At 38.3% G+C, this 14,622-nt stretch overlaps 1 protein-coding gene across 3 annotated transcripts in view; it reads right to left on the bottom strand.

Annotated features, from left to right (window-relative positions):
- The window catches only part of Bili (FERM domain-containing protein 8 Bili), a 67,879-nt gene that overhangs the window by 40,134 nt on the left and 13,123 nt on the right, over positions 1–14,622 (bottom strand). For all 3 annotated transcript variants that reach the window (XR_016142011.1, XM_089092614.1, XM_089092613.1), the window contains exon 3: positions 5,510–5,695. Coding sequence is in view for 2 of the 3 variants with exons in the window: in XM_089092614.1 (XP_088948740.1) it covers positions 5,510–5,695 (186 nt within the window). In the remaining variant the exon portion in view is untranslated. The remainder of the gene's footprint in view (positions 1–5,509; positions 5,696–14,622) is intronic.

Below are 14,622 nucleotides of genomic sequence, written 5' to 3'. Positions count from 1 at the left end.
TTGATTTAGTTCAATACCCCTTCAACGCACACAGGAAGTTTTAAATTAATGAACTAAGCCATTCCTTAGTCATCGCAGATACGTCCTTTCACAACCATGGATACAAGTTTTTTGATTTATTTAAGCTTCCCAAACAACATACCCTGAACATTCCCAAGTAATATTCTTAGCTGTTACAGAGATTTTAACACCCTTTTGACACCCTCGACAATTTGGATACACGTAGTGTCTTTTGATACAATTTTACGTTCCCCTTAACTTCCCGGAAAGTTTCAAGTTAATACTCTTTCTGTTACTAGGATATCTCATCTATGTGCCATTTGACTACCTGGATAAAATTAAACTCTTTTGGTGTAGTCGAATAGTTGTAGTAGCAGTGCTAGATGTTCTTCTAGTAGTAGTACCAATAGTCGTAGCAGTAGAACTAACAGTCGCAGTCAAAGTCGCTATGGCAGTAGTAGAAGTAGTAGTCGCAGTCACAGTCTCAAAAAGTTGCACGCATAGTGGCAAGTAGTGGCGATCACAAGTAGTTGAAGTCACATGTAGTCACAATTGCAATTACAAGCAGTCACAGTTGGAATTAGTCGCAGTCAAAATTATTCGCAATCGCAACTAGTTGCAGTCACGGTTACAAGTAGTCACAATCACGAGTAAGTGCAGTCGCAATCACAAATGATCGCAGTCGCAGCAAGTGGTTGCAGTCATAATCGCAACTAATTGAAGTCACAGGCGTAAGTAGTCTCAGTTGCAAGTAGTCGCAATCGCAAGCAGTCACCGTAGCAAGTAGTCGAAGTTGCAAGTTGTCGCAGTCGCAAATAGTCGCAGTAGTAAGCAATCACAGTCAGAAGTAGTCAAAGTTGGAAGTACCCGCAGCTACACGTATTCGCAGTTACTAATAGTTCCAGTCACAAGTAGTCGCAATTGCAAGTTGTCGCAGTCGTAGTAACAGCCACAACTAATTGCAGTTACAGAGGTAATTAGTCTCAGTCGTAAAGAGACACAGTCACAAATCTTCGCTGTCGTAAACAGTCACAGTCACAAGTAGTCGCAATCGCAGTCACAAGAAGTCGTAATCACAAGTACTTGTAGCCACAATTAGTCACATTCTTAGTCGTAAGCAGTCACAGTCACAAGTAGTCACAGTCACAATTAGTCAAAGTTGTCGTAGTCGCAGTCACAGGTAGCACGGGCGCAAGTGGTCATAGTCGCAGTAGTTGTAGAAGTAGCAGTAGTACCAGTAGTAGCAGTTGTATATTTTGGTTAGCTCAACATCCCTCTAAAAATATCCAGAATGTTTCAATTTAGTACCCTAAGGCGTTCCTAAGATATTGGTGATACGCCCTTTTGACACCCTGCATGCACATGGTGTTTATTGTCTAGTTCAACATTCCTCTTAACATTCCTTGAAAGTTTCAACTTATAACATCAGTCTTAGAAGTAGTAGTAGCAGCAGTTCTAGTACTGAAATAGTGTATTTAGGTAGTCCAAAAGCCCCTTCAACATGCCCTGAAAGTTTCAAGTTAATGCCTGAGCCGTTCCTGATATATTACTGATAAGCTTTTTGGACTACTTACATGTAGACAGTGTGTTTTGATTTCGTTCAACAATCCCCCCTCCCAACATGGCCAAAAAGTTTCAATTTAACACTCTAAGTCGTTTCTGAGACATTGCTGATATGTCTTTTTGACAGCCTGCATCCACAGAGTGTGTTCTGATGAAGTTCAGCACCCCCAACATATCCTGAAAGTTTCAACTTAATACTCAAGGCCGTTCCTGACATATTACTGGTACACTTTTTTGAAAACATGCATGTACATAGTGTTTTGTATTTAATTACAAAAACACTATGTGTCCTCAGCATTCTCTGAAAGTTTCACTTTAATACCCTTAGCCTTAGTAGTAGTAGCAGTAATAGTTGTAGTGATAATAGTATTAGCAGTAGTATTATGGATATAGTGCCTTTTGGTTAGTTCAACATCCCCCTCAACATTCCCTAAAAGTTTCAACTTAACACTCTAAGGAGTTTCTGAGAAGTTGCTGATATGCCATTTTGAAGACCTTCATACACATAGTTCGTTCTGAGGAAGTTCAACACTCCACTCAAAATTTCCAGAAAGTTTCACCTTAATACCCTTTGCCCGAGTGTTAGTAGTAGTCGTAGCAGAAATAGTAGTATCATACACACTTCACTTTGGTTAGTTCACCATCCCACTCAACATGCTCTGAAAGTTTTAACTTAATACCCTAAGTCATTCCAGACACATTACTGATACACTTTTTTGACAACTTGCATGCATATAATGTGTTCTGATCTAATTCAGCATTCCCCTCAACTTTCTCTGAAAGTTTCAACTTAATACCCTTAGCCTAAGTAATAGTACCAGTAATAGAAATAACAGTATTAGCAGTAGTAGTATGCATATAGTGCCTTTAGGTTAGTTCAACGCCCCCCCCCCCCATCAACATGCCCTAAAAGTTTCAACCTAACACTTTTAGGCATTTCTGAGAAATTGCTGATGCACCATTTTGACAACCTGCATGCACATAGTGTGTTTCGAGTAAGTTCAACATCCCACTAAAAATTCCCTGAAAAGTTCACCTTAATACCCTTAGCTAGAGTAGTAGTAGTAATCGTAGCAGCAATAATAGTATCATGCACACATTTCCCTTTGGTTAGTTCAACATCCAATGAAAGTTTTAACCTAAAACCCTAAGCCGTTCTGAGATTATACTGATATACTTTTTTTTACAACATACATGTACATAGTGTTTTGATTTAATTCAACATTCCCTGAAAGTATCACCTTAATAACCTTAGCCTTAGCAGTAGTGGTAGTGGTAGTATTAATATTGCTACTAGTAGTAGTTTCCACATTGTGCCTATTGATTAGTTTAACACCCCCCTCGATATGTCCTGAAAATTTCATCTTAATATTTTAAGCCGTTCCTGGGATATTTTTGATACACCCTTTTGACAACTAGCATGCATAAAGTGTGCTTTGATTCAGTTCAACACCCCCTCAACATTTCCTGGAAGTTTCACCATAATACTCATAGCCTCTTTGGAGACCCAGGATCAAACACGTCCCCTTTCGTAATAACACCTCCTGTTAACAATTGACAAATTGCATAACTTACGGTCCTTGTCCCAGGACCCGTGAGGGGCCATGTCATCCCCAGATGTATAGTTATTGGACCTTTTAACTATTCTGACAAAATGGATATCTGGAAATTTTTATCGGATGCCATTGGACGGCAGCAAAATGGGGTGTAGGAGGGGAAGTGGTTACCCTCCAATCACTTTTGACTTTTAAAAAGGTCGTCAATACTTTCAAATTCTAATCGAATGAGACCCTCCGAAATCTCTACGACAACATGAAGTAAAAAAAAGGTCCCTCCTTCCACATGAAGTAAAAAAAAGGTCTGATAAAAAAAAAAAAGATATTGAAGCCATATTACTCTTTACATCGGTAGTACTATTGCACTGTCTGTGATCTAATTTATGGCACAACACTGAAAAACGTGAGTACGTAGCACCTAATTTGAATTCCCATATGACCTCTTTTGATTTTGATTTTTGCGTGTGTGCACAAATGTGCTGCTACTTTCAGGTGGCTAGGGATCAACACTTGCAAATCGTTGTCTTTATTTAAAATACGACCACTGGCTGATAGCAGGTGTTTATATTTCGTCTGGCCCCTGTGATATCAGAGACGTAAATACTATGTATTTCAGTTAGTACAAAGTCTTGTTATACCTGCCGCGCAGATACAGCAATAGTAACGCTGTCGGGGGTTTTCGGCACTCCTTATAATATTATAAGCTATTGCACCTGACTAGGTTTCAAGCTTATAGTACCAAGGACACCAAAAATTAAACTAATTCTTTAAATTGGTTAAGTGGAAACTTACAAATCCAAATACGTCTTAAAAATTAGGAAAAACCGGGAATTCAATTCTTCATGAAGAGGATGTTCAATTTGTAATTTTTTTTTTTTATAAGCGCCAGCCAATTTTAAAAATAAAAAACTCGTTTTAAAAATCAGCAGAACATGTGCGAAAAAATCATATCATCATGGATCTCTAGAAAGTGCAACTTTCCCGATCGCTGTCGAAGAAAAAAATACAGCCATTAATCAACAGCAAACTAGGTAAAAATTCAGTAATTGGTTGAGTAAAATGTAGGGTAATCCTAACATCTTGTAAGTAAATAGGAAGTGGAAAGATATATTAAAGAACAGCTAAAACGCTAAGCTAGGCAATAATTTGTTTATTATTAAAGTCATTCAATACTTTAAATTATTAGTCGTTGGCTTACATATAAGGGCATCTTTTTGGGAAAAACTAGTTTTTCTTTTTTGCCATATTTATCCCTTCCAAATATTTATTCCAAAAGTATCATTTTTATTGCATAACTTGGATCACATAAAGCACAAATATTAAAGTTATTGTTTCACTTCAGAAACCAATGAAAGTAATAAACGTTTGACAAATTCAAGTGTAAAAAAAAAACAGGTTTAAGTCACCCCCCCCCCTTGGCTAGTCTAATTTGGCTAGCGGTAGATACAAGATAAACAATTAATACCCCAAGGAGGATAAATCTGAAATATTGGGTAATGGGAAGCTCAAGACATGTCTTTGAATATTATGTTAATAATTTGTTTTTCAGGTTTCTGCAACAACTTTGAATTTTTAAGTATGAAAAGGCTTGTCGAATCAACCGGATTAGTTTCCTCATATTGTTTTTCTCGATTCAGTTTGGAAACACAATTGAAACTTTTTCCGCTCGAAAACAGACCTGGTGTTATTCTATAGCAACCAAGAGAAAAGTCATAGACAATCCTGGTTTTCAGGTGTGGACTAAGATAGAACCAGGTGGCGAAAAATGTTTTCCTTTTGATGTCCATGGTACTTTAAAGAAAACATTTATGCTGCTCGGGGCTACCCTTTTCTCCGGGCAGTCACTGAAGCGCGTTAGTTTTTTTTTCTTTTCTTTAATCTCATTTATTTTCCATGTACAAGTTTTGGTGGTACTTCACTTCTTAACAGGTAAATTGAGATAGCAATAAATCCTTAGTGTTATGGCACAGTTTACTTTTCTTCAGTGATCACTTATATTGCTCACTAATATAAAATATACAATATTAATACAAACTTCCATATTGAAACTTGCACTTCTAAACTATAAACTCCACCTAAATGCACCTCACCCCACACATCTTTAGAAAACAAAGTTATAATTAATCGATCGAGAAAACCTTCCTCTGAAGGATCAACAGATGGCTTTAATGTACAGTCCCACAAGAGGGAGATAGATGCCCGAATGAATGCAGAGAGCAAAGTCTTTTTCCATACTCCTCTAAGTGCATTTTTGTATGTATAGAGGGTCCAAATAAATTATTATTATTATATTGTTTCTATAGACAATAAAGCAAGGTGTGTGTCAACGTGTCTGTCTTATCACCTTAACAAACGGTGACACAAGGTGCTCCTAATACTTGGATACTTACCAAGCAAAGGAGAAGTAGCCCATATGCCAAAAACCTGGGAAGCGAATGATGGCAGCCCAATGTCTTCTTGAGCGGTAATAGCAGCAAGAACTTCTGCAGTAGTAGTTTTTATACCTTCCAAAACATCTACACAAACACAGCTAGAGTCCTGTAGATAGATGCACACTCGATAAACTGGATCACTTCCTAAAAATTAAATCCAATTAATAAGCTAAGCATCAGTTATGAACTTGCTTCCGCTGTGTTAACATCTAATTGGTGTTTTCACTCTTGGTATTTGCCAGTCGAAATTCCCCATGTGTAACTTGAACATTTACAGACCGTGCATGTCCCTGGACTTTCCCAAGTGATATTAGTGACCTTGGTTCTTGTTAATTGGATTATAGGATTTGAATTATAGTTCTGAACAGTGAAAGAAATAAGAGGTGAGATTTTTAGTTCCAAATAGCTCATGTTTGCCACGAAGGAGATTCCTGAAAAACAAATAGATGTCTCCTCTTTCCTGCCTTAAAAAAAAACTTAACTAGAACCCCCCCCGACTCCTATGTCTAAATCAACCATATATCTTAAGGGAACACGATTCCTAAACTTATTTCAAGCTAAAATGAACTGTGAAACTCCCTGCAAAAAAAGAAAAAATAATGCATATAGATCACCCCTTGAAGGCCCCCAACCCAAGATTATATCACTCCCTGATGATTCCCAACCACTTGAATCACTTCCTAGCTCTTTAGATCAGCCATACTATTACATTGTGACCATCAAGAAAACCAATGGTCAACCCTTTACTAGGGAGCGGTTAATGGATATTATAAATCCCATATTTTTATTAGCTAACTCAACTTTAGAAGTAGTTTTTCTGAAAAACGGCCTTATAGATCTTTATTTTACCTCTCATAAGGTCGCAGATACAGTCCTTTCAAGGTCCAAGGAATTAATCATTGAGGCTTCCAAAATCTTTGCCACTTCAAAAGAAGTAGAAAAGTCCTATAAATACGTGGTTTATGGTGTTGACACCGGTATACCAATAGAGGAATTTACAACTGAACTAATTGATTCTTCAGGTCATCCGGTCCAACCAACAACAGCCACAAGACTCGGCTTGAATAATGATGGTAATCTTATAGCCAGTCGCTCAGTGCTCATTGTATGCAAAAATGAGTTGCAAAGAGAAGTTTTTCTGTATGGTATGGCCCTTCGCCATAAGTCCTATAAACCAAAGCCCCTACAATGTGCAATTTGCCTAGCTCATGGTCATAGCAAAAATAATTGTAAACAGTCACTCCAATCATGTCGAAAATGTGGTAAACCTAGCCACATTACAGAAAATTGCACCGAGAAAGACGCCTACTGTAAAAATTTTAATAATAAGGGGCACACGGCACTTGAGAAGTAACTTTGTCCGACCTACCACGACAGAACCGAGATCCTCCGAACCTCTGTGATATTAAACGTGCCCTACTCCGTCGTAGCCACTACAATCCCTAGACAACCAACTCCAAGTCGAACCTTAAATAGCCAAACTGAAGTTTCATAGAACCAGAGGAGAAAGGTCCCACCCCCAATAGATAAAGGCTTCTCATTTACCCAATGGTCCACTCAATTTCCTCAACTTGAGGCCAAATCGCAGCCTTCCTCTTCCCAACTTCCAGTTTTATCACATCCACAACTTATTCATCATCACAATAAAGAATGGCAAAGGTTAGCCACATACCTCGCAGTTTCCCATCTTATCGAGGTTGGCAGTGAACCAGTTGAACTAAAAAAGTATCCTTAAATAAAAGGCCATTACTACGCTCCTAGGAGAGGAAATCTGGCAAAAAGCTACGGTCCAACTTTTATCCTTCAAAGAAGGCATGGAATGCCATTCTAACCCAACATTTTCTACGATCCCAACTGTTACCAAGTCCCCAAGAAATTTTAAAGAATCACCAGCACTTGAAACGATGGTAGAAGCACCAAGCCATAGCAAAAAAAACAAAAAAACAAGAAAAAGCCGACCAACACAGTAACACAGAAATTGACGACCCGACACGAAGTCTCTTCGGGCGAGGATGAAGTTCAAAGCAAAACCCAAGCGAGAAGATACCCAACAAGAATGCCTGACGACTATGTAATGTGTGACTTTTCGTTTTTAACTAATTTATCCCTTTCTAATAACATTGCTTTTAATTATTCCGATATAGAAAGTAATCAGCATGCCAACCCTATAAGCAGCCCCGATGGTACCTTAACTCATGCTAGTTGTAAATACCTTGGTATTCTCGATTTTCCTACCAATGCGAAGCCCGCAGTTGTAAATATTAAATACTTTTATACTATTTGTTTCAACATCAGAATTATCCGGGAGAAGTGGCTTAGGATTGAAGACCTAATTTTATTTAATGGTATCTATCCTCTTGCTCCAATAGGATTAACAGAGAAGTGGCTTTCCAATAATGATGATACTAGTGATTTTTTACTCACCGGTTACCAAATAATCCATATGCCCAGGAAATTGACAAAGTGTTCTGGGGGGTATCTCACTTTACATCCGTTCGAATGTAAATTTTACCGGGCTATCAGAGTGAAAATATATTTTCTCTACACAAATAAATCTCAGATGTATTTATTCAATAATTGTTAAAATAGTTATCGGCCAAAATTCCTATATACTCTCCTTATTTTATAAACCTCCACCATTTCCGACCTCATGTTTTTGTAATTTGTTTGATGATTTTTCTAATTTTATTAATCTACCCCATAAAAAGGCAATAGTTCTTGGGGACTTTAATTGTAACCTAGTCAATGTTGGTAAAAAAATTGAATCTGACACTTTTTTTGAATCGGTAACAGCAAGTGGTCTTCTACCCACAATTTTTACCCCAGTAGAGTCGATCCTGTGAGATCAACTTCAACATTATTTGATAACATTTTTGTATACACTTCCCTGGGGAATGACCTGCCCTCAAATATATATTTTCGGATCGGTCAGGCCATTTTCTTATTTATTTGTCACTACCTTCGCAACCAATACCTCTACGCTCTATAATTAATATCCCAACACCTACTAAAAACTACAGCTCTGCAAATATAATCCATTTTATCGATTGCCTAAGAACCACTGACTGGTCCGATGTTTTAAATTGTCAAGAGGTAAATTCTGCCACAAATGGTTTTGCGCAAAGGCTAAGTGAGATTATCCACTCAACTTTTCCTATTCTTAAACCTAATCAGAAAACTATTCCTATTTGCCCCTGGATGTCACAAAGGCTCATTATCTCCTTTTATAATAAAAACAAACTATGCAAGTTACCCTCCAGGACCAGTAGTGATTTTGACCTATCAAATTATAATAATTGTAAAAACTTATACACTAAACTCATCCGTTAACTAAAGAAACACTATTATTATACAAAAATTGTCAATTGCAAAGGAAACCTGACAAAGACTTGGTCTACCATTAACGTTGTATTCTAGACAAAAAGAAAATTGAAGTCTACATCTAATAGCCTTTAAGAAGCAACTGGCAGATTAGTTGACCCTTTACATGTACCTGACGCATTTAATAATTATTTTTCTAATGTTCCTCATACTGATTCCCGCTCCTTCTTACAGGCTGTATTCCCTTGCTTCAATTCTAGATCCATGTTTTTCTGCCCAACTGATAGCAATGAGGTTACTTCAAATCATTGGTTCCCTTCATATTAGTTTTACACATGACTGTCTTGGATTAAGTAATACGCTCCTGAACACCATATCTCCTTTTGTTTAAGAGCCCATCAAGCATATTGCCAACCTATCTTTAACCCACGGTGTTATCCCTGATTTACTAAAGTCAGCCATTGTTATCCCAGTTCTTAAAAAGGGCGATCCAACTGAGATAGGTAATTATCGTCCAATCTCAATTCTCCCTGTTATATCCAAAGTGCTCGAGAGAATCATCTTCAGACGTCTGTCTCCCTTTCTGTTTGACAGTCAGCACTCTGTTTCCTTGATTTCTCCTCACCAATATGGCTTTAGGACGAAATTTTCAACTTCTCATGCTCTAATTGACGCCACACAGTTCATACGCTCACAACTCGACCTTAAAAAAACTGTATTGGGTTTGTTTTTGGATTTTTCTAAGGCCTTTGACACGGTCGATCATAGTATTTTAATAAGTAAATTAAATAGTTACGGTATTCGTGATGTTCCCCTCTCTTGGCTTGATTCTTACCTATCTGGAAGGGTACAGAGTGTGAGATTAGGTGGAGTATCCTCTCAGCTCTTATGTGTTAGGAGGGGGTCCCGTAAAGCTCCGTTCTAGGCCCAATTTTATTTCTCCTATGCATCAATGATCTTGTTATGGACCTGGGCCCTTCAGTGTAGCCTGTACTATTTGCTGATGACAGCAACTTCTTCATCACTGGCACCAATTTACCATCGGCTAACCCCCGGTCCATAACCCCTAATTAAATCTCACAAGTTCATCAATCATTTTATGAATTATAAGTTGAACGGATTTTTTTGGTTGCAAGCCTAGCTGCTACTGTGATCTTCAGTGACACTTTCGAGGACCACCTCTGACATATCGAAATGGTGCTACAGAGATTGCAGTCAGCAGGGCTGACAGTCAATTCAAGGAAGTGCAGGTTCGGGGATACAGAAGCGGAGTTCTTGAGACATACAGTAGGAGGTGAAGTCGTTGAGCCATCGACGAGAAAGGTCCAGGGGATCGTCAATTATCCAAGACCCGTCTCGAAAAAGGACATTCGAGCATTTATGGGACTCGTCGGATATTGTGGCTGCTTTATCCAGAGTTTTGCAGCTTTGGCCGAACCACTCCGTCAGATGACGACACAAAAGACCCCTGAGGTAGTCGTGTGGACTCCCACTGGCATTTGAGTCTATGAAGGAGGCGTTGTGTTCAGCTCTAGTTTTGAGAAATCCGAACTACAACTAGCCCTTCATACTACAAACGGACGCGAGCGGCAAAAGACTGGGGGCAGTCTTGACCCAGCGGGCTGGCGGCGAGGAACATCCTATTGGCTTCATTAGCAGGAAACTGAGATCCGCTGAGAGTCGATACTCCACGATCGAGAAGGAGGCGCTAGCAATAAAATGGGCAATATCCAAGTTTCACTACTTCCTGGCGGGTCGGCATTTTTTCGTCGAAACTGAGCATGATCCGTTACGGTGGCTTCATATGATGTCGAATCAGAACGAGAAATTAGATCGGTGGATTCTTGGCCTACAAGCATATGATTTCAGGCAGTAGTAGCCGTCCAGGGGTTGCGAACGCTAATGTTGACACCCTGTCAAGATATTAGGAATAGGTGACACCTCTTCGTTTTGTAAATATTGTATATAAATTTTTCGTTGCAGGATCCAGAACGAATCGTCGTCGCGGAGAATATAGATCTACTGGAGCACCTGTCTGGATTCACCTACAGCGGGGTATGCCGGTTGCAAATAGCAGACGGCACACTACAGTATTAAGTAGAACTGGCGGCGTTTGAAATGAAGGATCCCAGTGGCACGAAATACGCATGGGATGAGCAAGAAATCTTAAGAAGGTGCTTCAAAGATCAACTTCCCCAAATCGTCGTACCCTTGGGATTTTTCCGTGAGTGCCTAATCATGGAGTGGCACAACAGACAAGATGGTTTTCAAAGGTCCGATAGAGAAGGGGCTGATGCCAGAATACTTTTGGCCTGGGTTATTTACAAATATCAAAAATTAAAGAAAGAATTGCGACCATTGTCAGGCAGTCTGGTTGAGAAGGGTTTGTCTATAGTAAAACGTGTGTAATAGAGTTAAGCCAAAGTGGCACTCTCTTGTAAATAGTGCTCAATGTAACGCATCCTCTTTTCTTATCATAGATGAAGCCTTGGAGAAAAAAATCATGAAACTGTGCCTAAGGAGGAAGGGATGTAATGATTCGTCATTTTTCTTTTCTTTTCATTACTTTCGTGCCCTGATATTTATTTATTCAGATTACTGATGCTAAGTGTGTGACTTGAAAAAGGCTAGATACCTATTTTGGCGGAGAGTCGAGAAATGAGCTAGTTTGGTTTTGTATGAATGTGTTTGTAGGAAATTCTCATACCTTTCCTGAACTTTGAAGAATAAACCCCACTGTTTGATAATGCACTTTGTGAATTTAGATAGCGATAAGGGTTCCTGATTGAGGCCAATTTTAGGACTTGGGTTCTAATTATTGGTTGCTGTGGTAAAAGTTGCCACAAATAGGCTATCATTAATTCAAAATATGATTAAAGAGAAAACAGTTTCCTTGAGCTAGATCATCTTTTATAGGTCCATAAAGTGCATAATCAACACTAGGTTTCTTATTCAGTTGCCTTTTCACCCTTGCTTGAAAAAGGGCCTCTTCGATTTTAGTTTTTATTTTAAAGTTTGTCTTTTGTATAATCCTGCGGAGTTTGATCGACAAATTTTCTGTATTCCTTTTACTACACTGACGATAGCTGAGCAGAGGCCCCGGTCAAAACATTTTCATTTCTCTCTTTATTTACTCATTTACCTAGTTTTTCTTCGTTGTTCTACGTTTTCACATTTTTGAAACATGCCAGCTTTTGATTTGATTAAAGACCATTCCGTGTTTCCACTGTAGTACACGTGTTTACCTGTAAGCTATTATTTAGGATAGGAGGAGGGGTTGTTAGAGGGATCATAGGCGTACATTGAGTCTCTATTCATACAAGTTGAGAATGTTGCACATTTTAAATGTAAACAAGGTGTAACATACATACCTATTTTCTAAAGTTGGATGTGAAATGGGTAGGGAGTATTGAAGGCCATGGGCCCACTTTGGTTCTCCAATCATATCGTTTAAAGATACGTTTGAGGTTCCAGTTCAAACAAGGACAACAAGCCTACATGCCTACTGGAAAATTGGCAATGGGAAGGGTAGGAGAAAATTAGATGGGTCATAGGGCCGCTTTATACAACCACTTATATTAATAGATTGAAAATCAATGCATAATTCCGCTTCAAACAGGGAGCAACATACCAGACTTTCTACAAGAAAAAAAATGTTTTAAGAGATGGCAGGGACGAGGGAGGAGAGAGAGGAAGAGTAGTGAAGAGGCCAAGGAACTACTTTGTTTTGCTAACAATATTATGTTATCTTACATAATCTTTACAGGATTTCGGTTCAAACAAGCTGCAGCATGCCTACTTTTCTACTAAAAGGCTGCAGTAAACTGTAGGGGACAGGGGTCTCAGAGATACCACGAACCCACTTTGAACCTATAGTCAAACATATTAAAAATTCTTACATGGTTCTGCTTTGCAAAGGTGATACTCCAGTGCCTTTCACTTTAAAAATTCGCAGTAGGAGGATTAGGGGCGGAATAATTAAGTAGTCACAAGACCACTTTGGTCCTTCAGTCTTGCAGACTAGAAATCCTTGCATGATTCTGCGTCAAACACGGTGCAAAATGCTTACTGTTCTATTAAAAATTAGGTAATAGTAGGTTATGGGAGGACTGTTGGAGGGACCACTGACCCACTTTGACTGTTCAGTTTTGCAAATTGGAGTTTTCACGATTTTAGTGGAAAAACGTGCAACATACCTACTTTTTGCAAACGGTTCAGTTGAGACGGGTAATGGGGGATTTATGCAAGAGTTTCCCCTCCGCTTGTCCTATTTTTAACCAATCAACCCATTTTTGAGAATAGTCGTAATTAATTTTTTTCTGGTGTGTCAGCCCCAAGAAGTTGACAGCCCCTCCGAATATTCAAAGTGGTGTATGCCATCAATGAATGTTTGTCAAAATACGTATATAGGGATCCATCAGCCCTTCAACGAGTATTGATCAAAGTTAAAAAGGACACCGTATCTTTTTTAGTTCAAAAGTTGATTTTCTTACTGTGGGCCAACTTTCTAATAAAACCATTAAGAAAGGTGCAAAGGGAAGATTTTAATCTCTTTAGCAATGAGAGAAGTAGTAAAAGCTGGGAGGCATATTTCCTATCATTCCTCTGCCTCAGTCCCGAACACAGAAAACAAGTTAGAGAACTTAAATGAAAGCATGAACATAAACGGCTTGTAAAACTGGACAGCGGCAACTTCGGACCCACGGCGAAAATGCCTTTCTTTTAGATTTTTAATTTCTTCTATTTATTATTCTATGAAAATATTTTAGCAAGGGAGCACAGGCACGTCTTAAACACTTCCACATTTTAACCTAACTTCAATTTATAACTGCTGCTTGCTTAGCTCATCTGCTTGAATGAATCTTGAATGATGAAACCAAAGACTAACACAGCACTCTAGGTAGTCTTCTCTGACACCGACTATAAAATTTTACTTCAGCTCGCGGACTGCAGGCACTGGCTCAAGGACAAATAAAACCAAGCCTTTTTGCCCCAGAACAGTAATTATACACAGCTTTCCAAAATGTGATATCATACTCATATCCATCAGTCCGGCAGACAAGTCCCCATTACTGCAGAGGTTTAAGTCTTGCCATTTTTTTTTGATAAACTGAAATCGATATAAAAAAAAACAACAAAAAAACTAAGGCAAAACCAAGGTTTTACTCCTGCAACACAATTAATAGAAAATTAATTACTTAAGAATATTTTCAGTCGTAGGTGTGTAATCTAAATTGAAAAATTTAAAATTATACATTTTTTGTAGCATCTATAGTTTTGCATTGTCAGTTTTGAAGCTTTTTGACTGAGTTTTTGGTATTTCGGATTGCAAAACTTCAAGAAGTCCTTACACACAACTATGGGTGTTACAAAGATATTCCGTAAGAATTCAAAATGAAAACCGCATTGCAGCAATCAAAACCAAAACTATTACTTAAACTAAGAAAAATTTATTTTGAACAAATCTAAAACAACAAAAGCTGGCCAAAAACAAACTTCAGAAATTATTATGTAAAAACCTTGGTAATAGTAAAATTATCATTTTAAAAAGGTCCACTGAAATCTCGAATTTAACTCTAGAGAAAAAAAAAAGATTTTGATTTCTAGTGCTCTTTTCTGAAACACATCCTCAGCCCCACCCTTTCTAACGTATTTCAAAGGATATTTGGAGTCTAGCGACACAAAGTCTTTGGCTCTGATCATAGGTTACTATACTATCTAATTTCCGTTATCCTGTTTCTGAAATACTT

This window comes from Artemia sp. Qi Xiang Cuo, chromosome 7 (assembly GCF_049724085.1).
Source record: "Artemia sp. Qi Xiang Cuo chromosome 7, ASM4972408v1, whole genome shotgun sequence".
NCBI lineage: Eukaryota > Metazoa > Arthropoda > Branchiopoda > Anostraca > Artemiidae > Artemia > Artemia sp. Qi Xiang Cuo.
This window is presented reverse-complemented; position numbering and strand designations above follow the sequence as displayed.